At 37.6% G+C, this 25,571-nt stretch overlaps 1 protein-coding gene across 2 annotated transcripts; it reads left to right on the forward strand.

Annotated features, from left to right (window-relative positions):
• Window positions 1-4,721: 4,721 nt before the first annotated feature.
• Window positions 4,722-25,432, forward strand: uxs1 (UDP-glucuronate decarboxylase 1). 2 transcript variants are annotated; one of them, XM_028433766.1, is made up of 16 exons: window positions 4,722-4,983; window positions 5,557-5,647; window positions 7,001-7,028; window positions 8,010-8,058; window positions 9,176-9,219; window positions 9,700-9,760; window positions 12,240-12,420; window positions 16,337-16,441; window positions 16,616-16,675; window positions 16,914-17,035; window positions 20,627-20,746; window positions 21,131-21,174; window positions 23,610-23,670; window positions 23,759-23,816; window positions 24,553-24,656; window positions 24,741-25,432. In XM_028433766.1, the coding sequence occupies exons 2-16, from the start codon at window positions 5,557-5,559 to the stop codon at window positions 24,870-24,872; spliced, it is 1,260 nt and encodes a 419-aa protein (XP_028289567.1). In that variant the 5' UTR covers window positions 4,722-4,983; the 3' UTR covers window positions 24,873-25,432. The 2 variants fall into 2 exon arrangements, with proteins under 2 accessions (XP_028289567.1, XP_028289566.1); XM_028433765.1 differs by having other exon boundaries at window positions 4,723-4,983; window positions 5,513-5,647.
• Window positions 25,433-25,571: the final 139 nt, after the last annotated feature.

Consider the following 25,571-nt stretch of genomic DNA (forward strand, 5'->3'; position numbering starts at 1 on the left):
GTATTAAGGAGTCTCACACAGAACATAATTTTATGCGTGAACACCCAGACGACCAATGACCTTTTATCCTTCTTTCAACTCAAACCAGATCCTGGGTTTTTATTCTTAACTCAAACTGAGTGAAATGATGTTTATAATAGTCATGAAGCACTTCATTGAAAGAAAGACAAAAAGGTCAAGACTTCTGGGTGAAAGTCTGTAGCAAGGTAATAGCAGTCCTGTCTTTTCAGTCCCATGGCCTAATCACATATGCACAGATATTCTGTTCTGGTCAGCCAGAGGACAGTCAAATATTTAGTGTGCTTTATGCTATTTACTCTGGACCTTTGGTTTGATAGAGCTAATGTTAGTCCTTGGTGTTGTGCTTTCTTTTGTTGTCCTGTATAAATGAACAAATTTTACCTTGACTGTTACCTCAAAACCTTTCTTTCAAGTCAACAAACAAGGAACATCCACATATCCATGTTTTGACATCCCACTGCTGATAAAAGATGGCGCTTTTAAAGTTTCATCCTGCAGAGACATAACAGATGTCTATTCAAAATGACAGACCTAGTGTTTAAATTGCCAATTGAAAACACATTACATTACAGGCAGAGATAATACTTGTTTCATCAATTTGATTTCTCCACAAAGTTCAGCATCGCACTGTTTATTTCTTTTATTTCTCGCAAATCACTGAAGAACTGTCAGAGCAGTCATATCGACATATTGATTGAGTTTTTACTTGATGCAACAGGGAAACAAATTACAACACAGAAGCTCTGTGATGACTGCTTTTGTGTCAATCCCCATTGTTAACAGCTGTCAGATGGTCATTTATCAAACATCTCCCCTGGCAGATGGGATTTTATCAGCCAATGATATAACCATATTAAACATGTCAAACAAAAACTGTAAATCCTCCTCACAAATGTCTTTGATAATAGAATGATTTTTGTCACTCTACTGATGATATTTAGTTTTTTTTATCCAGTAGTTCACTCCCACTGATAAAAGAGATGATGTTAAATGATAAGACCTATGTCGTTGTAAGGAATTTAACTTGCAATTACAAGATATGAAACTTGCTGAAAATTGCTTCTCTTTTTTCAGCTCCACAGACTGTACCAAACTTTCTGTTGTAAAATAAATACTCCTACTTGACATGCCATAAGGGATATATTTAAAAATCCTTTCAAATGATTGTGCTTTGTTTAACCTCTGATACTCTGATCTAAGAGAACTGGAAAAGACATGTGGTATACTGAGGTAATTACGGTCTGTCCCAGGCCAGTAGGCAGCTGATTGCCAGGTGAAAATGATCAATGATCTGTGCCAGAGCATTCATTTTCAGTGCAATCTTTAAGCACAAACACCCAGGAAATGAAGTGACATGGCCACGAGGGACTGCCCTGAGTCGATAAATTCTGATTCAACCTCCATATCTGCCTGCATTTCCTCCAAACGCGTGTTCATCATCGGGAAGGGCAAATTATAGTGTGTGATTGTGATGTCTCTCTTAGAAAGGAACACAACTCAGTATGTGTTTGCTAGATTTACTGGGGTTTATGTATTATGTATGTATATCTGTTATCACTTGTCAGTCCTCTCATATGGATAGTAGGGTCCTTCTCCACTGTTGTCTGATTCTGTGGGAGTGGGGTCTGTCATCTTCACACGGCCGTGTTGCATTTTCACTTCTGACTGGTCCATTCTGTGATGGGTTATTTCTGAAGAGAAAAATACTAAGACTGTTGAGATTAAGTCTGGTAATTTTAATTTTAAGTAAACATTTTGTATTAGAAACAATGTAATAAGCTTTTGGGTGATTGGAAGCCCTCTGCTGCATCACCCTTATACTTGCTATAATGACCAGTTTACAGAACATACAGAACTCTACAAACTTCTCAAACTTCTTGTTCATTTTCTGGGAGGGTTACCTGGACACTGGATATGCTAGCATGTTTTTTACCCCCACAAATGCAAGTGATTACTAACAAAATCAGGATTAAATGTGTCCCTATCACACCAAGTGCATGACAATGCCTTCTGGTCTCTAAGTTAGTGGAAGAGGTCTCTATTATTTTATGTTATGGGATATATGTGCAATAACAACACCTATTAAATGGTATGATGACAACAAATTGTGTGGATGACATTAATCCTGTGAGCATATGAACCACATCATATTGCAACCCATCAATTGTCAATATGGTACAAAAATAAAAGCTACAGTGCAGAACATGTGTCTTCTTTTTTTCTGGCAGTGAGGATAACTTCACACACTGTTAACACTCATGTAATACATACTTTTACTCTGCCTAAATAATGGATTATTGGGATTTTTCAGTGCTATAGTGCTATAGTTTTGTTCTGTTCTTGCCATCACTCACTTTTCTTTTCACTATGATATCTGAACTTCAAACTCTGATCACAGTGTCTTTTCTCTGTTTCTGTGGACTGCTCCCCTCGTAAGCTTTGCTACTACATCAGTGAAATACTCAGATCTGCATGCATAATCTTAACTATGTGTTTGACAGGAGCATCATTATAAAGCATGCTTATTCATATAAAACCTTCTTCCCATGGTTTTTAAATCCCATTAGTCCTGGTACATTGTCATTCTCCTGTATTGTTTTAATGTGACCCATAATACTGATTATAGTGCTGTCAAACTCTTCCTGGTGCTGTCATAGTACCATTGGTTTATAGAAGCAATTTTCACCCTTTTTGGAGGAGAGGAAATTGATAATATTGACAGATTATTTACTTTACTTGTTTCCGACCCCTGCTGTGAGCTAAAACTAATAAATATTTACGTAATATTTTGGTGCTTTCCTCAAATTCATAACTGTTTTACTTGACTCGAGCAAATTATGAGCAAAATACATTTTCAGTCAGACTAAATCACACAATGATGAAGGATTTTTTTTCATATTTATCATCAACATGATGTTCTGCATCATCCATAAGTAATTTGGGATATCTCAGAAACCATTTGCTCAACATTCATTTGGAACTAAAATCAGGTTTATTGACTTTTGATGAAAAGGACAGCACTGCAAGGTAATTTAAAATTACATTCACCCTTTGTTTGCCAGGAGGTTATATGTGTGCCAAGATATGGTCAATCACCATAATAAATAGAGAGCAATCATCTGGGAGGCTGAGTGTGATCTATTAAATACCAAAATATCACAAGAGACCATATCAGCAGGTATGGAAAAAAAATCAATTTGGTCACCTTCTCATCTTCGTTTATCTTGTAGCAGTGTGTGTGTGTATATGTGTGTGTGTGTAAAAGGTGTTTCTGATGAGGTCTGTTTGGGTTAGCACGGTTAAATCAGAGGGTGTGTGCTGATAATATAATAACCTTCAACATCAATAACAGATTGAAAGGAGCAACAGGAGGTCCTGGTTTTGACTCCACTTCCACTGACTCAACACTAACTCGATCATTTTTTTACTAAATTTCAACTGGACTTGGCTTTGACATGACAAATAATAACAAAGTAATCTGGGTTAAATAATAACTTTACATTGCTGCCAGTGCTACTGTAATCTATATTTGTATCTGTATTTGTATTGTATTATATCTATATTTGTCCCACAATGATGAAACAATGATACAAAAACAATATAAGTAACCTACCAATAAAATATACAATAGAGTTAAATACAGTAAGAATAGAATACAGTGTAAAAGTAACTACTGTAGACAGTACAGAATAATGGTACCAGTTGCACATATGATGCCATATTGCACATATCAACATATAAGATATTGCACAGATGAGTTGAGGTAGAGGCAGTTGTAGAGCTATACATAGGACATTAATTAAATAAATGAGTATGGTTGTAGGAATATTGCACATGATCAGGTGGAGGAACTTCTAAATCTCTCCTTCACACACCAAGGGTGGAGCAGTGCTGACAGGGCGTCCTGTATGAAGTGTGGGACTCATTGTCCAACATGGATGTTGGTTTTTCCAGGACCCTCCCATCTCCCATCTCCCACACTGAGTCCAGAGAACAGCCCAGGACAGAGCTGGACTTCCTGCATCCTATTATGCAGTACTGGAAAAATGCCCTAAATGTATTTTGTAACATTTTCAAAGTGAGTGTTTATATTGCGTATAGTCTCTGTGATCATGTCATCATGATGTTGGGTCTGGCAAATATAATTAAAGTAAATGGATAACTCAGTTACTTACAACACTGTTTGTGAAATGTTTCAATAAAAAGGCTATTATTTCAAGTCATTAATACATTTCGTGCCTGTCACTGACAAGCCTCACCCTTTAGTTAATTAAAATGGACAACTATTGAACTAACGTGAAAATATAATTATGTATGATTAATGCCAAATTTTAATTGTTTATCCAAGCAGGGTTTTTAATTTAAAAAAATTCTTGTTATTCTCAAATGCAACTGTTTTCTTTCTTCTTTATCTGTTCTAATGTACATTTTATATACTTTAATTTATCTGATTAAATCTATAGCCACAGAAAATGATGTTATAAAATGCCAGATGGAACCAAGAACACTATAAAGATGATAAACAAATCAATGCAGTGTGATTAATGCACTTGAGTGAGGACAACGTGTTAGATAATATTTTTAATTCAGCAGCATCACAAATCGTCGACAGCGCCAAACAAAGCACAGTGGATGAAAGACGAAAATCAGCGAGGCAGGTTTGTCCACGGTGGACAGAAGAGGCATGAATGAGCCATTGATTAGAAATCAATGATTTAACGACCTGAAAGCTACACAACGATAATTTGTCACGATATTACATCTATAATACTATTAATGCTACAAATATCAACCGTTACTAAGGTTACAGTAAAATTAAAACAATTAGACGTTTGTGAAGTCAGACAAACGTCAGGAAAGTTCAGGCTACTAAATCGAGCACCGAGTAATCGCTCATCTGGTATTCCTCGGCCCAACTGAGAGGAGCAAACTCCGTCATGTGTACATTTGTGAACCGTTTAAGTGAGGGTGATATCTTTTCAGCATCTGAATGTAAACGTCAGACGGGCGTCTGTGGTTTTTAACTTGTAGCTATGGACGTGAAGAATACGCTGTCAGTTTAGTAGCTAGCTAGCCAAATATAGCTAACGTGGAGCTAACAGCTAACCGTTTGTGTTGTCACCAGTGCTTCACTGATGCATCCGTGAGGTGTCGGTCTAAGAAAGAAGAACACGTTTTGCAGCTAATATGACTGTTTTGTTAGTGCAGGCGTAAATGGCGCCAGCGAAAAAGTTTGGGTTCAGTTGTGAATGTTGATAGTTTACAGTGCAGGCTGCTACTTTGTTTGCTACCTGTGTGGACGCTGCTAGCCACGTAAACTGGTGCTTGGTGTTGACGTAGCAGGAGCAGCTAGCTTCCCTGTCCTGCTTTTAGCTATTTCCATTTTATTTGCAGTAGTGGTGCCAAGTCATTACTAGGCTGCCTAAAAAAAGACATGCCGCGGACAGAACTCCACTGAGGACATGAACAATTATAATTTAAAATGTTATAGCCTGACTTGAACGGGTGGTTTCCTGGTCCTGTTGCGTTAAGCAGATGATGAAGCGAGTCATCTGGCTGATATCAGGCTTAAACAGAAGAATGATGAAGCTACTTTTTGCCCTCGCTTTGATCGCCTACATTGCCTGTAAGTACGTTAATGTTTTTGTTCGAGAGTGTTAATGAATCATTTCACAGTTTCAGCCATGTTAGTACGGTCACATTACACGTTTTCAGTATTTAACATCTACAGGAAAAGTTCTGTCTAAATAACTTATTCATGCTCCAAAAAATTATTCTGAAAAGTACATCATTAATGCATTGGTATTAACTGATCTATTGTAAGAGACGTAATGGCAACAAAAGATATATTCATCATCCTTATTGATTGATTAATTGATTGATTAATGGCCATTGTCCCCTGTTTTTCATTTTAAGGACTAAACAAGTGATGAATACAACAGGTCAATCAGTACTGAAAATAGTTTCTTATTGCAGTATAGAGGCTATAATAGTTTTTTTGTATTTCCTTAAGCAAAAACACTTTTTTGAATGGGAATTTCAATGAAATGCATAAATTTTAAATGTAAACACCATGTATGCAGCTTGTTTTAACCCTTTCCGTTGAAGTTCATTTTGTTCTGGACCAGTCATGTTGTGCAGCATTATGTAGCATACCATGCTACCAAAGACAGTCAGGTAGCCCACAAGTCCAAAACCTACAGTCTTCTCCTCAGACTCAAGCTCATTAACCTATCAAAATAGGAAAAATGTCACTGCATTTTTAGCAGCATGTGAAACCTATTTATTTTCTGCATCACAGACATAACTGTCTATTTGATGGAATTTTTCTTTCCCCTTTCTTTGTACAGTTGTGTGTAATTTTAATGCCTGAAGTTGTGTTGGTCCAAATATTGCCTGATGGCCTTGTCTCCTTTTCAGCTTGTGTATCTGACATATGGATGCTCTACACACTTAACACCGTCATTGGATCCTATTACTTATTCTGTATGACTTTTGCATAGATTGTTGTGTGTTTGTTATTAAAGGATGTTTCTCCACACAATAGCTCAAATATAAGGCAGGAGCTTTTTACTGATCAATTTCTTGGTACTCTTTTAAAGTGAAATTGCCATTGCCAGTTTTTCTTACCTTTTATATTGAGAAAAAGTAAGCCGGGTAAGATCAATACCAAGGCCTGGCAAAGTGTTCAGATTTTTTTTGAGGTCTTTATTGATTTAGTGGTCTCTGTTATTAACCTAGTTTGATTTTCATTGTAATTAATCCAAAAATAGTTGAATAGAGTAGATGTCTAGTAAATCAGGTAGGAAGAACATGACCCATATCTGCTGTTTTTCCATCCCTTTGTCAACCAGCAAAGTTGTGGTTTATTACCCTCACCGTTTTGCTCTGTGAATGCTACACTGTTTTTTACACTAATTTACACTGTGTTTATGATGTTGCCATTTTTGTGACAAGTGTTCTTGTTTTTGTCTTTCAGCTGTTTGGGGAACATTTACCAACATGAGGTACAGTGATCCATTTAAACATATAGTTATTCTACGATTAAGTCAAATGTGTAGAGTAACGCATGTATACAGCCCTGTAAACCACAGGATGTGGCTCTGTGCTGATTGGCTCAACTGCTTTCCAGGTACAGAAGTTTAGAAAAAGGGAATTTCTGACACTAGCAGAAGAAAGTGCACCCTGTCAATCTCTAACCTCCCCAAGAAGGGAGGTTAGAGTTTGACAGGGTGCACTTGTTGATAAAAATCATCCAAAGTGACTATAAGGTGAATCAATGAAAACATATTTTAATTTGTTTTCCCACTGCACAGTTCCATTGATATTTTATTCTTGTAAAGGTAAAAATTCAAACCTGTCAGATTAGTAGGTCTGTCAAACTGGATACAGAATTTAGAGGCGTCTCCAGGCACAGACAGCAGGATTACTCATGGCTATAGTGCTCCATGAGTCTCATTTTGTGGGAGGAGTGGAGTGTCTCATGATGTTGTTTACCACATTATAAGTGTGCTCTGAATTGGTATGAGCCATTCTGGTTCTTGGTGTTATGCAGCTTTATCTGGTTTATTATCTTGACAAGCACCTGTGCAGCTCAGCTACCAGCATGTACTTCCTGTCTGACATGACAAATGCTTCCTTTGTACATTTGTGGGCATTCAGATTTATTTGCATATATAATATCAAAAGTAAACTACCGTAGATTATAATTAAGCTGTTTTTATACCCAAAAACAGTGTAATACAGCTTCTTTCAGGCAGCCAGAGTATGTAGTACATACAGGGGGGAAAAGCAGCATGGTGAAAAATTCGGCTCTCGTTGACTTTATATAAACCTCGAAACATTGTAAAGACAAATGTGTCACTGACAGTGGTAGATATGCCAAGTCAACACAAAAATACAGCTGAACTTAAGTCATGAAATGTTATGCTAATTCATGCTTGATTATGCTGATTATATTGTGTATATATGTTTTTCTATCTTCATAGATCAATACAAGAACACGGAGAAATGAAAATTAAGCAGAGAATTGATGAAGTAAGTTCCACAAAAAAATCTTATTTCTTTTGCAGGTGTTACAGGAAGCACTGCTGGCATTTCTCAAAAGATGTATTTTTTAATACACTAAATACACACCAGATATTTTAATAGTAAGAAGTAAATAGTCCTATTGCACAACAAAGCCTTGTGAGCAGATCAAAGAAGGCCCATGTAGTGTAATGCAGTATAATTACTTTGTTTTCTATAATACATATTTTATACAATATATTATTTAGTTCTTCACTAATTACATCTAGTAACACAAAGTAAATGCACAAACATGCATATACACAGTTTAAAAGTCAGTTACATAACACAAATCATAAAGTGTGTGTGCGTATCACAGATTGCAGGTGCTCTCTAAAATAATTACAGTTTATTATCAGGTTGACCTTATAGTTGAAAGAGTTGGCTGGGCTCTGAAATCCATCACATTCTGCAGCTCTTACATGTCAGTGTTTTTCTCCTTTGAAATTATATGTGCAAACAATAATTATGAGCTTACATCATGATAATTGCACAAGATATACTGTAGTTTGGACCAGTTTATTTATTTACACCGTGAAATTAAAATAGGGTTCAGTTTCTTTCTGTTGCTGTTGCTTCTGTTTTAACATAGATTAATAAGCTTTCAGTCTCTTGCAAAACAATTGAATTCAGTTTCAAAAAGCTCTTTTGAAAGTAGTTATTTGTAAACTGAAATTATTGCATGAGAGACTTTCTGCATACAGAAAGGCTGTTCAGTCCTTTTTTAGTCAAGTGTGTAATCAGAGAGTATTCATGTATTTTAAAAGCAGCAATACATGTAAATAGGTATTATTGCAAGGGTCTAAATTAATCACAGCAACTTTCAGCAACAATCAGCTGATCTGTCTGATTGGTTACTTAAAAAGGCCAGTGTTCACACACCAGTTACTTATCGAAGGGTCAACAAATGTTCAACTTAGAGCTGCACAAAAAAAGATGACACACAGATTCATGATCATTATGCCAATATAACCAAAAATCGAGTGACCTTTACATGTTGTTGTGGTAACACGGTAGACACATCAGGATTTATATTTACTAAGCACTGATTTATGTTTTCAGTTCATATGTCTCTCTGCTCTTGTAGGCTGTTGCTCCTCTTGTAGAAAAGATTCGTGATCTGGAACAAAGGTCTGTATCCCCTCTTTTATACACAGTCTGTTAGAGACATGGTCAGAAATGTCTGCCACTGAAATTTGGTATCAGCCCCTCACTGTATAGGGACATAATAATATTATTATATGTGAACATGGCACTAATATTTGCATGTGGACCAGCACTAGAAGAAATACGATGATGCTGTGCTGAGTTGCATATTCGCCTTCCATTTAGCAGATGTTTTACAATGATGATTAATCCCTTTTTGTTATGCAAACCAGCAGGGTGACCACTAATTATGTTGATGTGTATTCATATATATACAGGATTACAAGACCCTTTAAATGGAACTTTTTATATTATATGCATGTGATTGTAAGGAAAAGTTTCAGTCCAGGCTTAGCTATAAAGGAAGCCCCAGCTGATGCCACCTGACTTTTCAGTTTGCTCCTAAACATTATTCATTTTTTATACAGATTTTTATCTCTAACTGGTTTTCCTTCTCTATTTCAGTTTTTCTCAGAAATACCCACCAGTGAAATTTCTATCAGAGAAGGATCGGAAAAGAATTTTGGTATGTGACAAACATTTATTTATTAAAATCCATTCACATTCTTATATCATACTTGGGTTATAATCTCAAGTTATTATGAGCAACACCCAGAATAAACCCTAAGCAAAAGAATCTGATCTGTGGAACATGCACAGGTGGTTGATATGTACATGTGTCTTAAGATGTGTAGTATGTGGGAGGCTTCTGTTTGATGACAGCAGTGTCACTTCATTTGTCCACCACTTCGATCCAGGTTTAACAACATTCTGAGACATGTTTAGTAATCCCAGACAATCAAGCACACTCATTTTTTGACGTGCTGTATTATTATTGGAACAAAAGGGATCTAAATGAATCCACAGCCCACTCAGCTGAGACTGACACAAATCCTAAAAACACACAAGCAGCATGCAAACACTTTTATAAATGTAACTTTTAGCTACATAAAGTGCTTTGTATTGTTCTCATACTGAGTTACTAACTTTTGATTACACCAAACCACAGACTGATGTGATTCTAAAAGCATTTTGGAAGGATGGATAAGTTCTTAAGAAGTGAACCAGAAAGCATAATTTGTTTCTCTCACAAGCACCATTGCACCATTGGAGCATTAAAACTATCAAACCAATTAAAGGACAGCAATAAAACTCTTTTAAAACACTTGCTTCAAACGTTGTAAAACATTCCTTCAGAATCTCCAGATTAACTCCAGTTTAACATACTCTGAGCATGACCTTTGACTAATCCACAGATATAATAACTCATACTTATTTATTTATGAATGACTGAAAGGGATCTCTATTTGTACATGTACTTCTTAGTGAACACACTGACATGTCACAAATGAAAGAGCCTTAGTTGAAAGAGAAAAAGATTCACCTATGCTACAGCACCTGTGAAGACAGAAAGCATTGTACAACCGGAATTGAAGGACATGTAAGTGCATGTCGCGTCATGTCATGAAATTTTCAATTAGCTTGTCTGTAGAAGGTCATAAAGGTTGAATACTGACTCTAGAAGGTACAGAAGAATTATGGCTACTAAATATGAGCTGAAACACAATTTGCTGTGGTTAGGAGGTATGGGAAGAGCCATAATAGGAATAACAGAAAGTGCAGTGGCCTTGAAAAATAACACCAAACACAATCAGTGCTTTCTGCTGCTGTGCCTTGAAAAGGAATGGTTGTGCTTCTGGCTTGGCACCAGGAGATGTGAGAGTGTACAGAGGATAAAAGGGAGGTGACATGGCACCACATATGCAGTAAAGCACTTTTCAGACATTATAATGAGCTAATATATACGCAGCTTTTGTTTATTTTATCTTTCTGACCTGGACACACATGTCTGTTGGAAGATGGAATGACAAAATCCCAAGCTGGTGGAATATACCATGTGTACTGTAATCAAATCAAATGTCAATGTCAGCATGTGATTGTGCTGAATGTATGTGTCGCAATCAGCAACTTAATCCTTCAGAAGAAATGTTGGGTCACTGCTCATGCGGTTGACTGTCAAAATTGCCCCTTGGGGACAAATAAAGTATTCTGAATCTGAATACCTTTGCAGGCTCATAACATCTCTGTGCATTTTTTTGTCTTTAAAATAAATGGTAAATAGGAAAAACAAACAAATTAGTAATAAATATCAGAGTTCAACTGCAGGTTGTTCTCTCCCCTTATTTGTCCCAAAGAGTGTAAATAAATATGTTTCAGTGCTTCCTGTGGGAGGTTACAGCTGTTAAGTTCTTGGGTGATAAGCATGTGAGCAGAAAGCTTGTGATCTGAGGTGCTCCCACTCCCTTGTTAACCAAAATTGGCCTTTAGTTGGTAATTTTTGGAGCCAGACTCTTAAGCATAACACAAATGTAATACCGTATTTTCCAGACTATAAGATGCACTTTTTTTCATCCTTTGGCTGGGTATGCAACTTATACTCAGATGCGGCTTATATATGAAAAAATATAGAATTAGTTAGCCGTGTGTCCTGACGTTCCATTACAAATGTAATGGCAGCTGTTCTGTCCCTCTCCTGACAGGTCTCTTCCACCTCCAGTTGTCCACACTTTGCATTCTGAGCATAGGTGACGTGCACGTTCATGGAACAAGTGCTTGCAGCTGAGCCTCAGCTGATAGGTCGCAAATTCCAGACAGCTATAGCGCACAGTAGTCGCTGTTGACTCATTTACGGGTTGTTTATAGGAATTTCTGTGCGGTGAAGCTAATAATTTCTCCGCGTGAGGACTTGCTGAAATGCGTGTGTCTCACTCTCAATGCCCTGCAGCCGCACCACTTAAGAGGAATTCAAGATGCAACGTTATGCCTAAAACGTAGTGATTTTACTCCGGTGTGACCTATAGTCCGGAAAAGACGGTATAAGTTTTGTATTTACTTAATACACATTGAAAGGTAATATGCCCTTGAGAGGACCCCTATATATATATATATATATAACCTGATATTGCTGTTAGTGCTGTTATCAAACACATGTATTCTTCTGCTAGATTACAGGAGGGGCTGGTTTTGTGGGTTCCCACTTGACTGATAAACTGATGATGGATGGCCATGAAGTGACTGTGGTGGACAACTTCTTCACTGGGAGAAAAAGGAATGTGGAGCATTGGATCGGCCATGAAAATTTTGAGCTCATCAATCATGATGTGGTGGAGCCCCTCTATATTGAAGGTGAAAAACTAAATGTTGAAAGCAAAGTGTCTTTTTTTTCTTACTTAATACTACTTAACACTTATCAGTGCTGGATCATCAGCTTTTCCAGATCAAGGTAAAAATGCTGGCATTACAGGGGAGTACAGAAGATCTAAATTCAAATAATGACAAAATTATGGTAGCACAGATTAATACAGTAGTCTTCAAAAGACATTTCAAATTGAAATTTATATTTAATGGATAGTGGGCTAATGTCTATAAATTATAATTGATAATATTATTTGTGACAGTATCACAGTCATTTCATTTCCAGAGAATGCTAAAATTCTTCTTAGAAGTGTATTCCACATAGCCTTTATGTAATTATTATTGTGAGGTCATCAGTTTAACTGAAAAAATAATCCTCTTTACAGTAGCTGTGATAATGGGACACCCCATTGAAAGCAAACAGTAAGTCTGTGCTTCTGAACAAAGCATCTGTTTGTCAAAGCAGCCATTGGAAAATGCATTTAGCTCGACAGAATATTAAAGGTCTGATATTAAAGATCTTTTTTCTTACATTATTACGTGAGCACACGTAATAATTTTCCATATAAATGCAAACATTCGAGTTTTATGCAAACCTACCAGAGGCTGTGGAAATGGGCTGTTAAGCAACATACTAAGAGAACTCTTTGACATTGCTACATCTGGGATTAAATCCTGGCTAAACCTCCAGTGTGAAACCAGATCCACACAAATATAATAACAGAAAATTGCTCACTGTATCTGTACTACCTGTTATTTAGCAACATAGTGTATGAGAAGACACCTTTCCTGTATTGAATAGCTTTTTGTGAAAGGATACGGTTTGTTACACATGCTGCCCTTTGCTTTGATCTATTCTGATCAGGCAGTAGCTGATGACAAACAGATGCTTCTTGTATCACTGTGTGTCATCGGGGGTTTATATCTATAGGGGCTTGTCAAAAACATGAACTGATGCAGGTTTACTTTAAAAATGCTGCTTTGATACTTTAGTGTTTGCACTCCTGTTGATCTTAACCTGTTGTTGAAAATCTCCTATACTTACAATAACAGTTCCCAACAGTGTGCTTAAAATTGCTCAAGGACACCTGGGGCTGTTTTCACAAAGATTCTAAAAATCTTAGTAAGGACTCTCATCTTAGAGGTGATTTAAGAACATTCTCAGACCGACTGAGAAAGGAGCAGACTGAAAGTTTGATCTTAGTGAGGAGGTGTGGTTGACCTCGTTGCTAAGTGTGATGCAATGTTTTAGGAGATGTGATTGGTTGACAGGAAAAACATGGGAATACATTCCTAATAATATAAACAGCAGGGATGGACAGTGACATGAAGTCTTGTAGTCTCAAATGATGATGTGATCATGAACACAAACAACATGGTGATGATCAACTTTCTGTGATTGCTGTCTGTTAAATAGAGGCGATGGTTGATGCAGATTTACCTGCGTAAACCAAACTGGACAGAGGAGCAATGCTCACTCTTAGCATCATTAGCTGACGAGAGAAAAACATTCTACAAGCAAAATTCAGCCCTGTTATTATGGTACAATCCAAGAGACAGACATAAGAGGACAAGTGGTTCTGTGTACAAGTGAAGAGTGTGAAAAGCGATGGTATATCTGTAGTCTCTGATGAGGTGGGAGATTGCTGCACATAAATGGAATCTGCTCTTACAGGTGATGGCTATATGCACATATTTTAAACAAACTTTACTTGAAGCATAAACATTGTTTTATCTAAATATTATTATAAATATTATCATGGGTTTATTTATTTATTTAATAATGACAGATTTCAGCTTTTCATTGATGTTGTGTTATGGACCTATTCTGTAAAATAAATAAACAAAATAAAGAGCTAAAAAAGTCACAATTCTTTGGGCATCTGTAGCTCAATAGCTCACTGTGAATCATAGTTTAGAGAGCGTTTCTCCTCTCTGTTGATCCACCATGTCCTCTGTGTGTAAGGAACTGTTAAACCTCTTAAAAGTCCTCATCTCTACTCTTAACAGTTTTTCACCTAAAGACCTCTTTGAAAGGGCCTAAGATGTTTTGTAAATCACTTTTATCATTACTAGGATTTAGTGTTAATTATTATAAGGGGAATTTCACCACTAGGGGAAACGCTTAGTGCTAAGAATCTCTGTGAATACGGCCCCATGTGTCATATACACTGTTGAGCTGTTAAGCTCAAGACACTACAGATAAAGGAGAGTGTGGGGAGAAGTTGTATAAAATCCTGTATAAGCTGCATTGGCAGTGAAGATTGATTTCTGAGGTAACACAGACTAACTGCATAATTATCTGTTGAAGTTACTGACTTTATGTGAATACCACATGGGGTTGTCTGCCTTGAACTGTCACGACAGTTAAGGGAGAGAAGAACTTCAGTTGGTAGGAAGACCTTGGATAGTTCCATTACAATAATATGATGCATGATCACTGATTTTATGGCTGGTATCTCCCAGGCACAATATACATTAAACATATGTTTCAGCAGCTGAAAAATAAATCCAGTGTTTCACATAAACATATAAATCTGACAAAACTGTAAGCAGCGTCATGCTGCTTGGCTTAGCATGGTAATGACAGGGATGCCAGTGTTTTTAGGGAATTAATAGGTCCTTTTGGTATTTGGAACCTTGGTTTTTCCCCCTAATTATTTGGGGGTATGTATGAGTAGTAGGGACAATGTGTTTTGGAATGAGTCTTTGATCAAAATCACTATAAACAACATCGACAAAATGGCTACAGTGTCAACAGTTATTCACAGTTCTTGTGCTTATTCTGCTGCAGTAGTCCTTCACTGCTTTGGCCAGAAAAAAAAATCTGGAGAGGCCTCTGCGCGATATCATAGAGGGTTCTTTTATTCTGTCACATGGTCCTACCGTGTAAATAATGTGACACAAAAAAGACGGTAAAATAGGGCCTGAGATTAAAAAATACTGAACAATCAAGTACTTCAATAGACATTTTGACACAAGAAAATGGAGCAATCTATAAAAGCAAAACTGACGCTTGGGTCCGGAGGTCCGCTCTTTAATGGGCGATGGTATTCACCCTGAAGAGGAAAGAGGGTGTGATTTAGAAATTGGAAGGTGAATGAATGGTGAATGTTTGCCAGAGAATGGGTCAGGGAGGGTAAAAGGAGGAGAACCAATTGAAGACATACAGAGCAATTAGACCTTGTTGCGAGGTTAAGCGCATAGGTCATGTGTTGGACCTGTATTTTCAAGTACGCAAGATGTTCTTTCAAGCTTTGATGGAGTTTTGTGAGCTTCTTCTGCTAAAGGCATAGAAAAGAAACGAATGACCATGTACAGTAGCAGTGTTCCCCAGAAAATCAGTTGGTCAAGGTGGTGACGGGGTGGGGGTGGGGGTGGTGTTTGATTTCATTACTTTACACTATAGAAAGCAATGTGCAATTGTCAAACATAGCAGAAAGCCACATAGGTAGCCTTGATTCACTTAAACTAAATGATTTGCATTTCAAAGGAACCAATACCTTGTTGGTATGTTTTAATATATAAAATATAGTCCAAACAGTAGTCCAACATCTTGGCTGTGCAGAAATCCCTATTATCTTTAAGTTTTTTAGACAAATGAAAGCTGTTTATTTCTGTGATGTTGGTATTTTAATTTGGATGCCTGACTCACTTTTAGAGTTAGCATCAAGTGGCCATTTGTAGAACTGCAGTTTTTTTGCTTCTTTTTTTAGTACTCAAGGTTTCTGCTTTGGTTGTTGGTGCACACTGCCAACTGTAAATTAAATATCCTTTGTAAGTCACTGTTTGATGTAATATTGATGTGCTATTATTATTATTATTATTTTTAATACAGAGCGACTCATTTTGTTGACCCAGGTGTGCATTTCATGGCAGCATGATTTATTGTTCCTGCTCTTCACAGTGGATCAGATCTATCATCTGGCATCTCCTGCTTCTCCTCCTAACTACATGTACAATCCCATCAAAACGCTCAAGACCAACACCATTGGCACTCTCAACATGCTTGGCAAGTAGTTTTAGAGATTATATATACATATTTTTTCTTATCATATTTCTGATCACTATAATATTATTTCTTCTTCAATTTAACCCACAGAACCCCAGGCAGTTTACCCATACTTTTGATCTCCTGTGTGTCTTGCACAGGAAGCCTGTCTTCACTGTGTTGTTTGTTTTTTAGGTCTGGCTAAACGTGTGGGTGCAAGGCTTCTACTAGCCTCTACATCTGAGGTTTATGGAGGTAGGAAAAATGCCCCCCATCATCTATACATGTTTCTTCTTTTTGTGGTCTCATACTTCATGGCTAGACAGAGAAATCGTATATAGCGATATAATATGTAAGCAAAAATGTATTTTTATTAACCCATCAAGTAGCTTTCGATAAAATGTATAGCAAGCAGAGATATGTAAGATGTAAAACACATTTTTTAAGCACTCTATGTGCTTAAAATTGAATTCTCAAAATATTTTTCTTTCAGATCCTGAGGTGCACCCCCAAAATGAGGAGTACTGGGGCCATGTGAACCCGATTGGTCCTCGAGCATGTTATGACGAGGGGAAGCGTGTTGCAGAGACTATGTGTTATGCCTACATGAAACAGGTACCATCACTGTATCACTACTGACATATGATGTGCAACCCCTTAAGCTAGGTGGCTGTTATTGAGAGGATCGTTTGGGATCACTGAAGGCAATGTAAACAAATCTTGTATAATGTTTTGTAATGAAAATTCAGTGAAGCCTGGATGGTTTTAGTTGGAGCTTTCTGAAAATGACTTGAGTTACAGCAGCCTTTGATGATCAGATATGATGACTTATCGTGCATTTCCTTCAGGCAGGTGATATTTATTTATTTGCCTCGTCTCCTCAGCACCTCATTATTTTTGGTTCACACTTAATGGGAGAATTCTTGGAAACGGCCGTCTTTCAGAATCCAGCTGTCAGTCATTTGTGCCGACCAAGGAGTATATCGCATGTTACATCTATTGCCCAGTCATGTAATCAAAATTCATTAACATTTAAAAAGTAATGAGTGTGGCACTGTGCAGCAGATGAAAAGGCATTACCTGCTTCTCAGGCTGAAAAGAAACATGAAGACAAAAAAGCTAAATATACAGCAGTAGGCTTTTTGTTGTACAATGACATGAAGTAAAGCTTTTAGGACGGGAATGCACTTCACAAGTGGATGTGCCATGTGCCTGTATGTGTTTGGTGAATTGCTGTCTCTGTTATGTATGCTGGACATACAGGAAGAACAATAAGCCTTCTCTTCTGTGTGAATGTGCTTTTGAGATCTTTTTTGGTGAATAGCTGCCTAGGCACACCAGATGAACGAGCTAGAAGAGGTGTCCGATGATGTGTCTGCTAATAATAATAATAATGCATTGGTCTTATATTGCGCTTTTCTGCTCTGTTGGGCAGGCACTCAAAGCGCTTACATTGAGATGCATTATTCATTCACCACATTCACACTGTGGCAGAGAGGTGTCTCTGGTGCACCTCTCTCCGCCAATTCATTCATACGCATTGATACACCAGTGAGTGCACTGTCCTACTGTGCCTTGCCCAAGGACACACAACTGACTAGGGAGGAGGAGCTGGGGTCGAATCGCCAACCTTCCGGGTATTAAACAACCTACCACTGAGCCAGCTGAGACTGCTGCCCCCGCAACCTGGCCTTGGATAGAGAATTGAAAGAACCGAGAATTGCGTCATTTGACTGCAAGAAGACACACAGCGCAGTTAGGTTTTTGCAAACACTGTCATTAGTCATAGTTTGCACGACAGATGCAACGCCATTGCACTTATACATTTTCATTGATTCTCTCACAAGCAGCTTTACCGCAGCAGATTTGCATAGCTCAGGATGATACATATTCATCCACAGGTAAAAGACAAATGTCACGGTCAGATAGTTTTTCTACGTCTCTGAGAAACTCTCACACAGCTGTGGATTGATTTCATTGTTGAATTCAGCTCTAGTTTTATAGCATTTGTGAACCTGGTGTTCTTAATCCAACCGACAGATTCTGTACGTCTGTAATTCTGTCAAGCATTTAGGCATGTGTATTTAAAGGGGGTAACATTGATGCATTGTTTAAATATTAATCATACAGTTAACTTGGAGGATTTTTAGAAATGATCTAGTAATCTGAACCCAATAAATTTGAATTTAATTAATATAAGACTCATTCTAGAATCATTGCGCCATGCTCTGCATTTTGCATCAGTACAGTTTAAGTTTGATCCCTGTCCCCCCAGAGTTTTGCAACTTTTTCCCTTTAACTAATGAGATTGAATAGTTTGACATGCTCAGCTTGTCTTATTGGCTGGAGCAACAAATGCTGATGTGTTAATTAAATCCCTAAGTTCCCTTACTTCTAAATTATGCACAATGTTTAAGTTCTTTGTGAAATGCCTGTGTAGTTGAGAGTGTAATACACCAGCCTCAAAGGGCTGGAGCACTGTAAGTTTTTGTAAAGCATAAGCAGTAGTAGTATAATTTTTTTTCTAGACTGTCAGAGGTCGAACACACCACACAGGGGTAGAGCAAACATTGTACAAAATTTAGCTAGCAGGAGAGGCTTACTATTTTTTTTAAATGCAGTATGCTCACAGTTTAAAAACTTTTGTAGGGTCTCATCAAAGACCAGGTAACAACAGCCTAGCACAGCCCCAGCATCATAAATGTGTCGGTACACTGATGCCAACTAATGGCCAGTGTTAGACAGTAGCGCATTATTAATTTAACTAAAGTTCCAGTAGTAATATTACTCAAGCTTTATTGAAGCTTTCCTGAAGTTCAAGCATAGAGACACTGTTGCCATACACAGACATACAATATATCCTCCATGCAACTGACAGAAGCTTTTGAATCCTTTAGCCTGCAGCGGGAGTGAATGAATATATGCAAGTTTAGTTAATGGGAAGATGGTACAGGGAGCCTGTAACACTGAGCATGAACAGGAATCGACCCAGAAGATGTGGTGAGTGGCAACATTGGGGGAAGAAATATGTTCAGGTGATCAATGCACTTCTATGTGGCAGGGAGCAGGTTCACATGCCTACAGCCTTACTTTACATAAATCAAAATACAAAAACAAATCAGGTTAAAAGAAACCAAAGCTATAGCTAAAGTGTATTGAGCTATACTGCTCAATACACAATCAAACAGGTTTAGCAGGTGTCTGACAGATTTATTGGATTCTGAGACAGCACTGAATTGAATTAGGTTAGTCTAATTAAAATAAATAGTAAATAAAAGGTAGCTGTTGTTGTTGTTGTAATCTGCTGCTGGCAGTCCTTATAGTGTTTACAGTAAGTGTTCTGAGAGCGTGAAGACCGTAATGTGTTTAAATGTCTGAAGAAAAGCAACCTTTCCAAGTATACCTGTGCAGGCTGGTATTTATGTAAGGAAACGCATGCACAGTTTCCAAGAACTCCTCATCATGTTGTCCTCATTGTGTCCTTTTCCCTCACCACACTGGATATACGTGCAGTTTGTACCCATTGAATTTCATGTCCCAGATTGTCAAGAGAATCTACATAATTTCCATGTTTTTATTCATAGAGCATCATAAGAGTATGTATTGGTGCATAAAGCAGACTTTAAGGTCATGGAGTTTTCTTCTTTGTTTTCATTTTGTGTGAAATCAGTCAGTGTTGGCCTCATTTGATCTTTGATGGTGCGTGTCAGATGTTTTACAGAATGTTTGGCAGTGGGTCGGCTTATTTTTCTATGATACATTCTCACTTGAAAATAATTAGTGACATAATTTATGTAGAAAATAGATTAAAATTTTAAGTATGAGTAGACAAGACATAAGTTACTGCTGCACCGTTTTAATGTTCCATCATAGTTGTGGTGAGCTTTGTCAACCAAGGATCTTCTGCAGCTGTGCTCTGACTTTATTTAAAATATCTTAGAGACATTATGTGCCAGAGACCAGGCTGTACCTGTTCACCTTCTCTTCCTCTTTCACTCTCGAACACACTGCAGAGGACAGGTCACTAATGCTCTGACTGTCAATGTTCACAAAACAGCTAGAGGAACATACAGTAAAATAGTGGTCCTTCGTTAGTGTAAGTGCTCTTTTTAATTTGGCAAGCTGAAAAGAAACGTACACTGAGGAGCCAAAGCGTTTTTACATCATTTCTATGTGTGTGTGGTCTGATTTTTTTTTTCTGCACAGGAAGGAGTAGAGGTGAGGGTGGCAAGGATCTTTAACACGTTTGGCTCCAGAATGCACATGAACGACGGACGTGTTGTCAGTAACTTCATCCTACAGGCTCTACAGGGAGAAGCTCTCACTGTACGCATTGCTGCATTTTCATTTTAAAAAACACACAAAAGTGTGTGATTTAGATGATCAGGATGAGAATTTCTGCTGTTGCATTTAATCTCATTTTTGAAATGAATTTCAGACATTTTATTGTCTCTAAGATGCCTTTTTAATTACACTTACATTTAGTATTTGATTTAACAGAAGTTTAAAGAAAATGTGACATTTTTGATACTTTGCTTTAGCTGCAGTAGAGACAGAAAGAAAGTGGGGAAAAGACAGATTTTGCTGATCAGACATCTTTTAATTTGACACATGTTAACAAATAATAACCTTTGTCTTGACATGTTACAATGTCACTGTGTTTATCCTGCACAAAGGATAATTTGTTCATGTTGGGTTTTTTTTCCCCAGGTGTACGGTACTGGTTCCCAGACAAGAGCATTTCAATATGTAAGGTAAGATGGACACTATGATACACTTCATTACATGTTAGTTATTTATTAAATAACTAAAACTATTAGATGTGTACAGTTAGAGATCAGGTGAAATCAACAGTTTAGCATCAAACTAAACTTAGCAGTCTTAAAACAGTTGGATGTGATCTGAACCAATCAGCACACACATTCAGCTTTGAACCATGTTCGTGTGTTTAAACCTGGAATTGTACGGTTGTCTGGGGGAAAAAACACCTATTAACCTTAAATAACATGTTGTCTTCACTTCACTGTTCCCCGGTCGCTTTGCGATTGGTGGAGTTGAAACTCACACAAAGAGCAGTCAGGAGGCAGAAAATGACAGAAATGACAGCTTGTCTGAGCTTATTTTTCTGTTCATTTTATTGGAGCTCTCCAACAGTAATCCAAACCCTTTTGTTCATTTTAGAATCACTATAATTTAGTCACATTCTTATGTAAACAGCATCCTGCAACAGACAACAGACAATATCAAAATCAAAAATGGCCGTCATGTATTTGTAACCTTCCTGTGCACTGCAGCAGTTTTTATCTATCCTAATTGTCTTTGTGTGAGGTTTGGAGATGCAGACCTCAATCATTTCTGACATCATTGTTAGATGGATGAATCGCACAGCAAGCCACAGGAAATTGTATAAATATTGGATTTTGAAGCGTCCCTTTTAAATGAGTGACTTTTCTTCACAGAGAAAAGTGGTGTTTAAAATATTTGCAGCATATGTTTGGAGGTAGATTCTTACATTGACTTTGATCTAAAAGCAAAGTTAGGTTCAGAAAAAGGAGCATGTTGCAAGTTCAAAGACTATTTATCTGTTTGTGTGTAGGTATTTATGAGATTAATTCAGAGAAGCAGAGCATTTGAACCTGTCCTATCTCCTCAAAGCATTTACCTGCTGCCCTGTGTGACATTAATGCTGTATAAACAGTCTGCAGGTGAGCTCTGCATAGTGTAATTTGAAGAAAATCTGAGTATATTCACTTAATATTCTCTATTGCTTACATGTAAAAGTATTCCCTCCACATGGTGATAGCTTCACTCCCTCTGAATTTAAATGATCAAGTTCAGAAGAGTTTTGCTAACCCATTTAATGACTTCAATGCAAATTGACCACATGCCATGCCCACAAATGGTCTTCTTCCATGCTGTGAATTTTTCTTTCTTTTCTTTCTTTTTGGTGTAATTAGGAATTAAATGATCAACAGAGAAAAGGCAACTATTGCAAATTAATTATAAATACCAAACAAAGCATTATTTTTTTCAGTCCTAATTAAAGTGATCAGTAAAGTAATATACATCCAGTTATTTTATAGAAGTGGCGCATGCTCATTCTTGAGTCTTCCAAACTGAAAACAATGAGTGACAGGTAGTAATTAAAATAACCAAAGCTAACTAATGTGCACAGTGAGTTATAGGAAATGTGTAAATAATGAATGTATTTTAGCTGTAGTAGACTACTGAAGTATGTGACAGTGACTTTATTCTGAGGCGGTTTTAAATGCATTGTTGATATTGGGCCTTATTGCAGCAAGACCTGGTGTGAAGTCTGCATGCATTTGAGGGAGGTGTAGCTAATAAACATAGGGTTAGTCCACACATGCTCAACGATGCTTCATATTCACAATGTTTAAATGAAAATCAGCAGGAAACCTAAACTCAGCTGGAGCAAAGCCAGGAGCAGCAAAACCAGCAGCTGCTGATAAAACTGCCTGAAACCATGTGAGGGAATTGGTTCTTATAGCACTGGCTGGGCGCTGGGGACTGTTTGATGTTACAACACTCTCTCCTTACTGTTACCAATTTTTAAAAAACAATGCAGGCAGTCAGCTGGAGTCTAATTAATTACCTGCTGGCTGTTATCTAACTGTCATGACAGACTGCATGTAAACATAGAATAGAAGTACTTTACTCAACCCAAGCTGGCAAACATCGCTATTGCAGCAGCAACATGCATACTAAACATACTAACAAACACTAAAAAGACATTATTTACAGGAAATGGAAATATGAAATATAAGTACAAAACAAAAATGGGCAATTTGAAAATTAACCCTTGTGCAAAATGTGTCAGAGTCAACAATCGGTCAGAGTTATCTAAGACACAGAGATCAGGTGTTATACAGTCTTGTTGCTTGAAAAAAGTTGGAGCAGACTTCACAGTTTGTCACAGGCAGCTGTACTCACATTTTAATGACAAGGAGAAATAAGCATTGTGTTTGAACTTGCATGTCTTATCTGGCCTTGGAGGTTTTTGTTCCACCATGACGCTGTGGTAAATAGAAAAGCAATGCTTACCCAATGCTGGGTCATCCTTTATGTTCTGATTAAACAAATGTCTGTGGGGAAGGTCAGTCCTCACCAAATGTCCCTCATACAAAGTAAAATTACAGAGTGCTCCTGTGTCTGATTTGTCTTTCAGTGATCTGGTGAACGGCCTTGTGTTACTAATGAACAGTAACATTAGCAGTCCAGTCAATCTGGTGAGTTCATCATACTTGACTGCAGAATGGAGAATGACACACAATTAGGCTGTGAGTCTTTTTAATGTGTAATGGAATCTGCTTGCAGGGGAACCCAGAAGAACACACTATATTGGAGTTTGCTCGTCTCATCAAAAGTCTCGTTGGTAAGACACATCTCTCTGTGTCAACTTTCATATTGTCTTCAGCTTGGTTTCCAAACCATAATACCATGTTTAAACATTTTGATGCACATTTCACCTGTTTTTGACTCATTCCTATGATAGCTACCGTTCTCAGCCAGCTTGTTGTTTCAGACAGTGGACATTTCGGTGTTGTTACTACCTTTGCTACCACCTCCAACAAAATCTAAAGCCTTCAGCCTCTGGTTTCTTTCACAAAGAACAGCTAGGTGTATTCAAGGCTGTGTGAAAGGGGGCTTAGTGTTATTTTACTGCTGAAATATTTCCAATGTTAGTGTAGGAGGTAACAATAGTTAAACTTTTTAAAAGTTTTTAAATGGATTTCAAATTATATAATCTATATTATAATCTGATTGCATATTGCCTATTATTAAAATTTTCCGACTGTATTTTGCCACCACTGCAGTATTCACACAAGACGTCACAAATATCCTTCATTCCCTGTCTAACATTGACCAAGGCCAAAGTAGACTTTGCTGGATCAATGAATATACGTTTGTGTATTAGTACAAAGGATTTAAAACTTTGATTGAATGTTGTGATGTTTTTTTTCTGAATGAAATTTCTGCAGCTGTCAGACACAGAAAATGACTGGTTAGAGCTAATGTTGCTGATTATACACACAAAGCCATTGCAACAAAGTATGAGTGAAGAGAATAACCATGTACTCTCTCTACACGTGTGACACATGCGCACACAGTAAGCCGAAGCCAGATCCAGTTCCTTCCAGAGGCCCAGGATGACCCACAGAGGAGAAGACCAGATATCCGAAAAGCCAAGATGATGCTCGGCTGGGAGCCGGTGGTATGTGTAACATGCTCAGTGTAGTGCTTTGAGGAGGACATTTTTGTATGTACGGTAATGTGTTTCATTGTGTTGTGTTTGCAGGTTCCCCTGGAGGAAGGTTTGAACAAAACTATCCAGTACTTCAGCAGAGAACTGGAGCACCAGGCCAACAACCAGTACATCCCCAAACCCAAAGCTGCCCGCATGAAGAAAGGAAGACCCAGACACAACTGAGGCCAGCTTTACCACCACACACACTCCACGATGTTAAGACTTCTCAAAGAGAAGCTCTTTGACAAACACGGCACAGTCATGCACTCTTGGAAATGGTGTCTTTTAAAGAAACAGAGATGACCTACAACTCTGTGTTACCTTGTGTTGGAGCTGCTTTATCGGTAAGACCCTTCTTACTGGAGTTTCTGTGACTGATGGACAAGCCTGAATCAGGACGGCAACAACTTTTTGAGAAAATCCAGCCTGCCGTTTTTTTTTTGTTGTGAATTTGTGCATTTGCTATTTAAATCATAAGAAACCTGCAAAACTGTGCACATTGTGCATCTTTGCATTTGTGTTTTTATCAGTTTCTTTTCTCTTTGGAGATCAGCTTTCTGAAGTTTTCCACTGGATGTGTTGTCCTCATTCAACAGTGGCATACCAGCACCCTGTTTACTGTTCATGCAGCACACTGCGGGTATGGACAATCTTTTAGAAAGACTGTTACAGCATCGTTAATATGTTTATTCAAGCTCATCACCGTGTTTGTGAAATATCATGTCAGGATGTGCATTATTAATTTGAGGTGAAGATGCTATTTTAATAAAAATATTTCCAGTATTTTCTATTGAGTCTTCTAATAGAATTGAATGATTGGCATCACAGGCAGCACAGTGTCTTTATTTACAAACAGAAGCAGCCAATACAAAGCAACCTTAA

The sequence above is a fragment of the Parambassis ranga genome, chromosome 21 (genome assembly GCF_900634625.1).
Source record: "Parambassis ranga chromosome 21, fParRan2.1, whole genome shotgun sequence".
Classification (NCBI taxonomy): domain Eukaryota; kingdom Metazoa; phylum Chordata; class Actinopteri; family Ambassidae; genus Parambassis; species Parambassis ranga.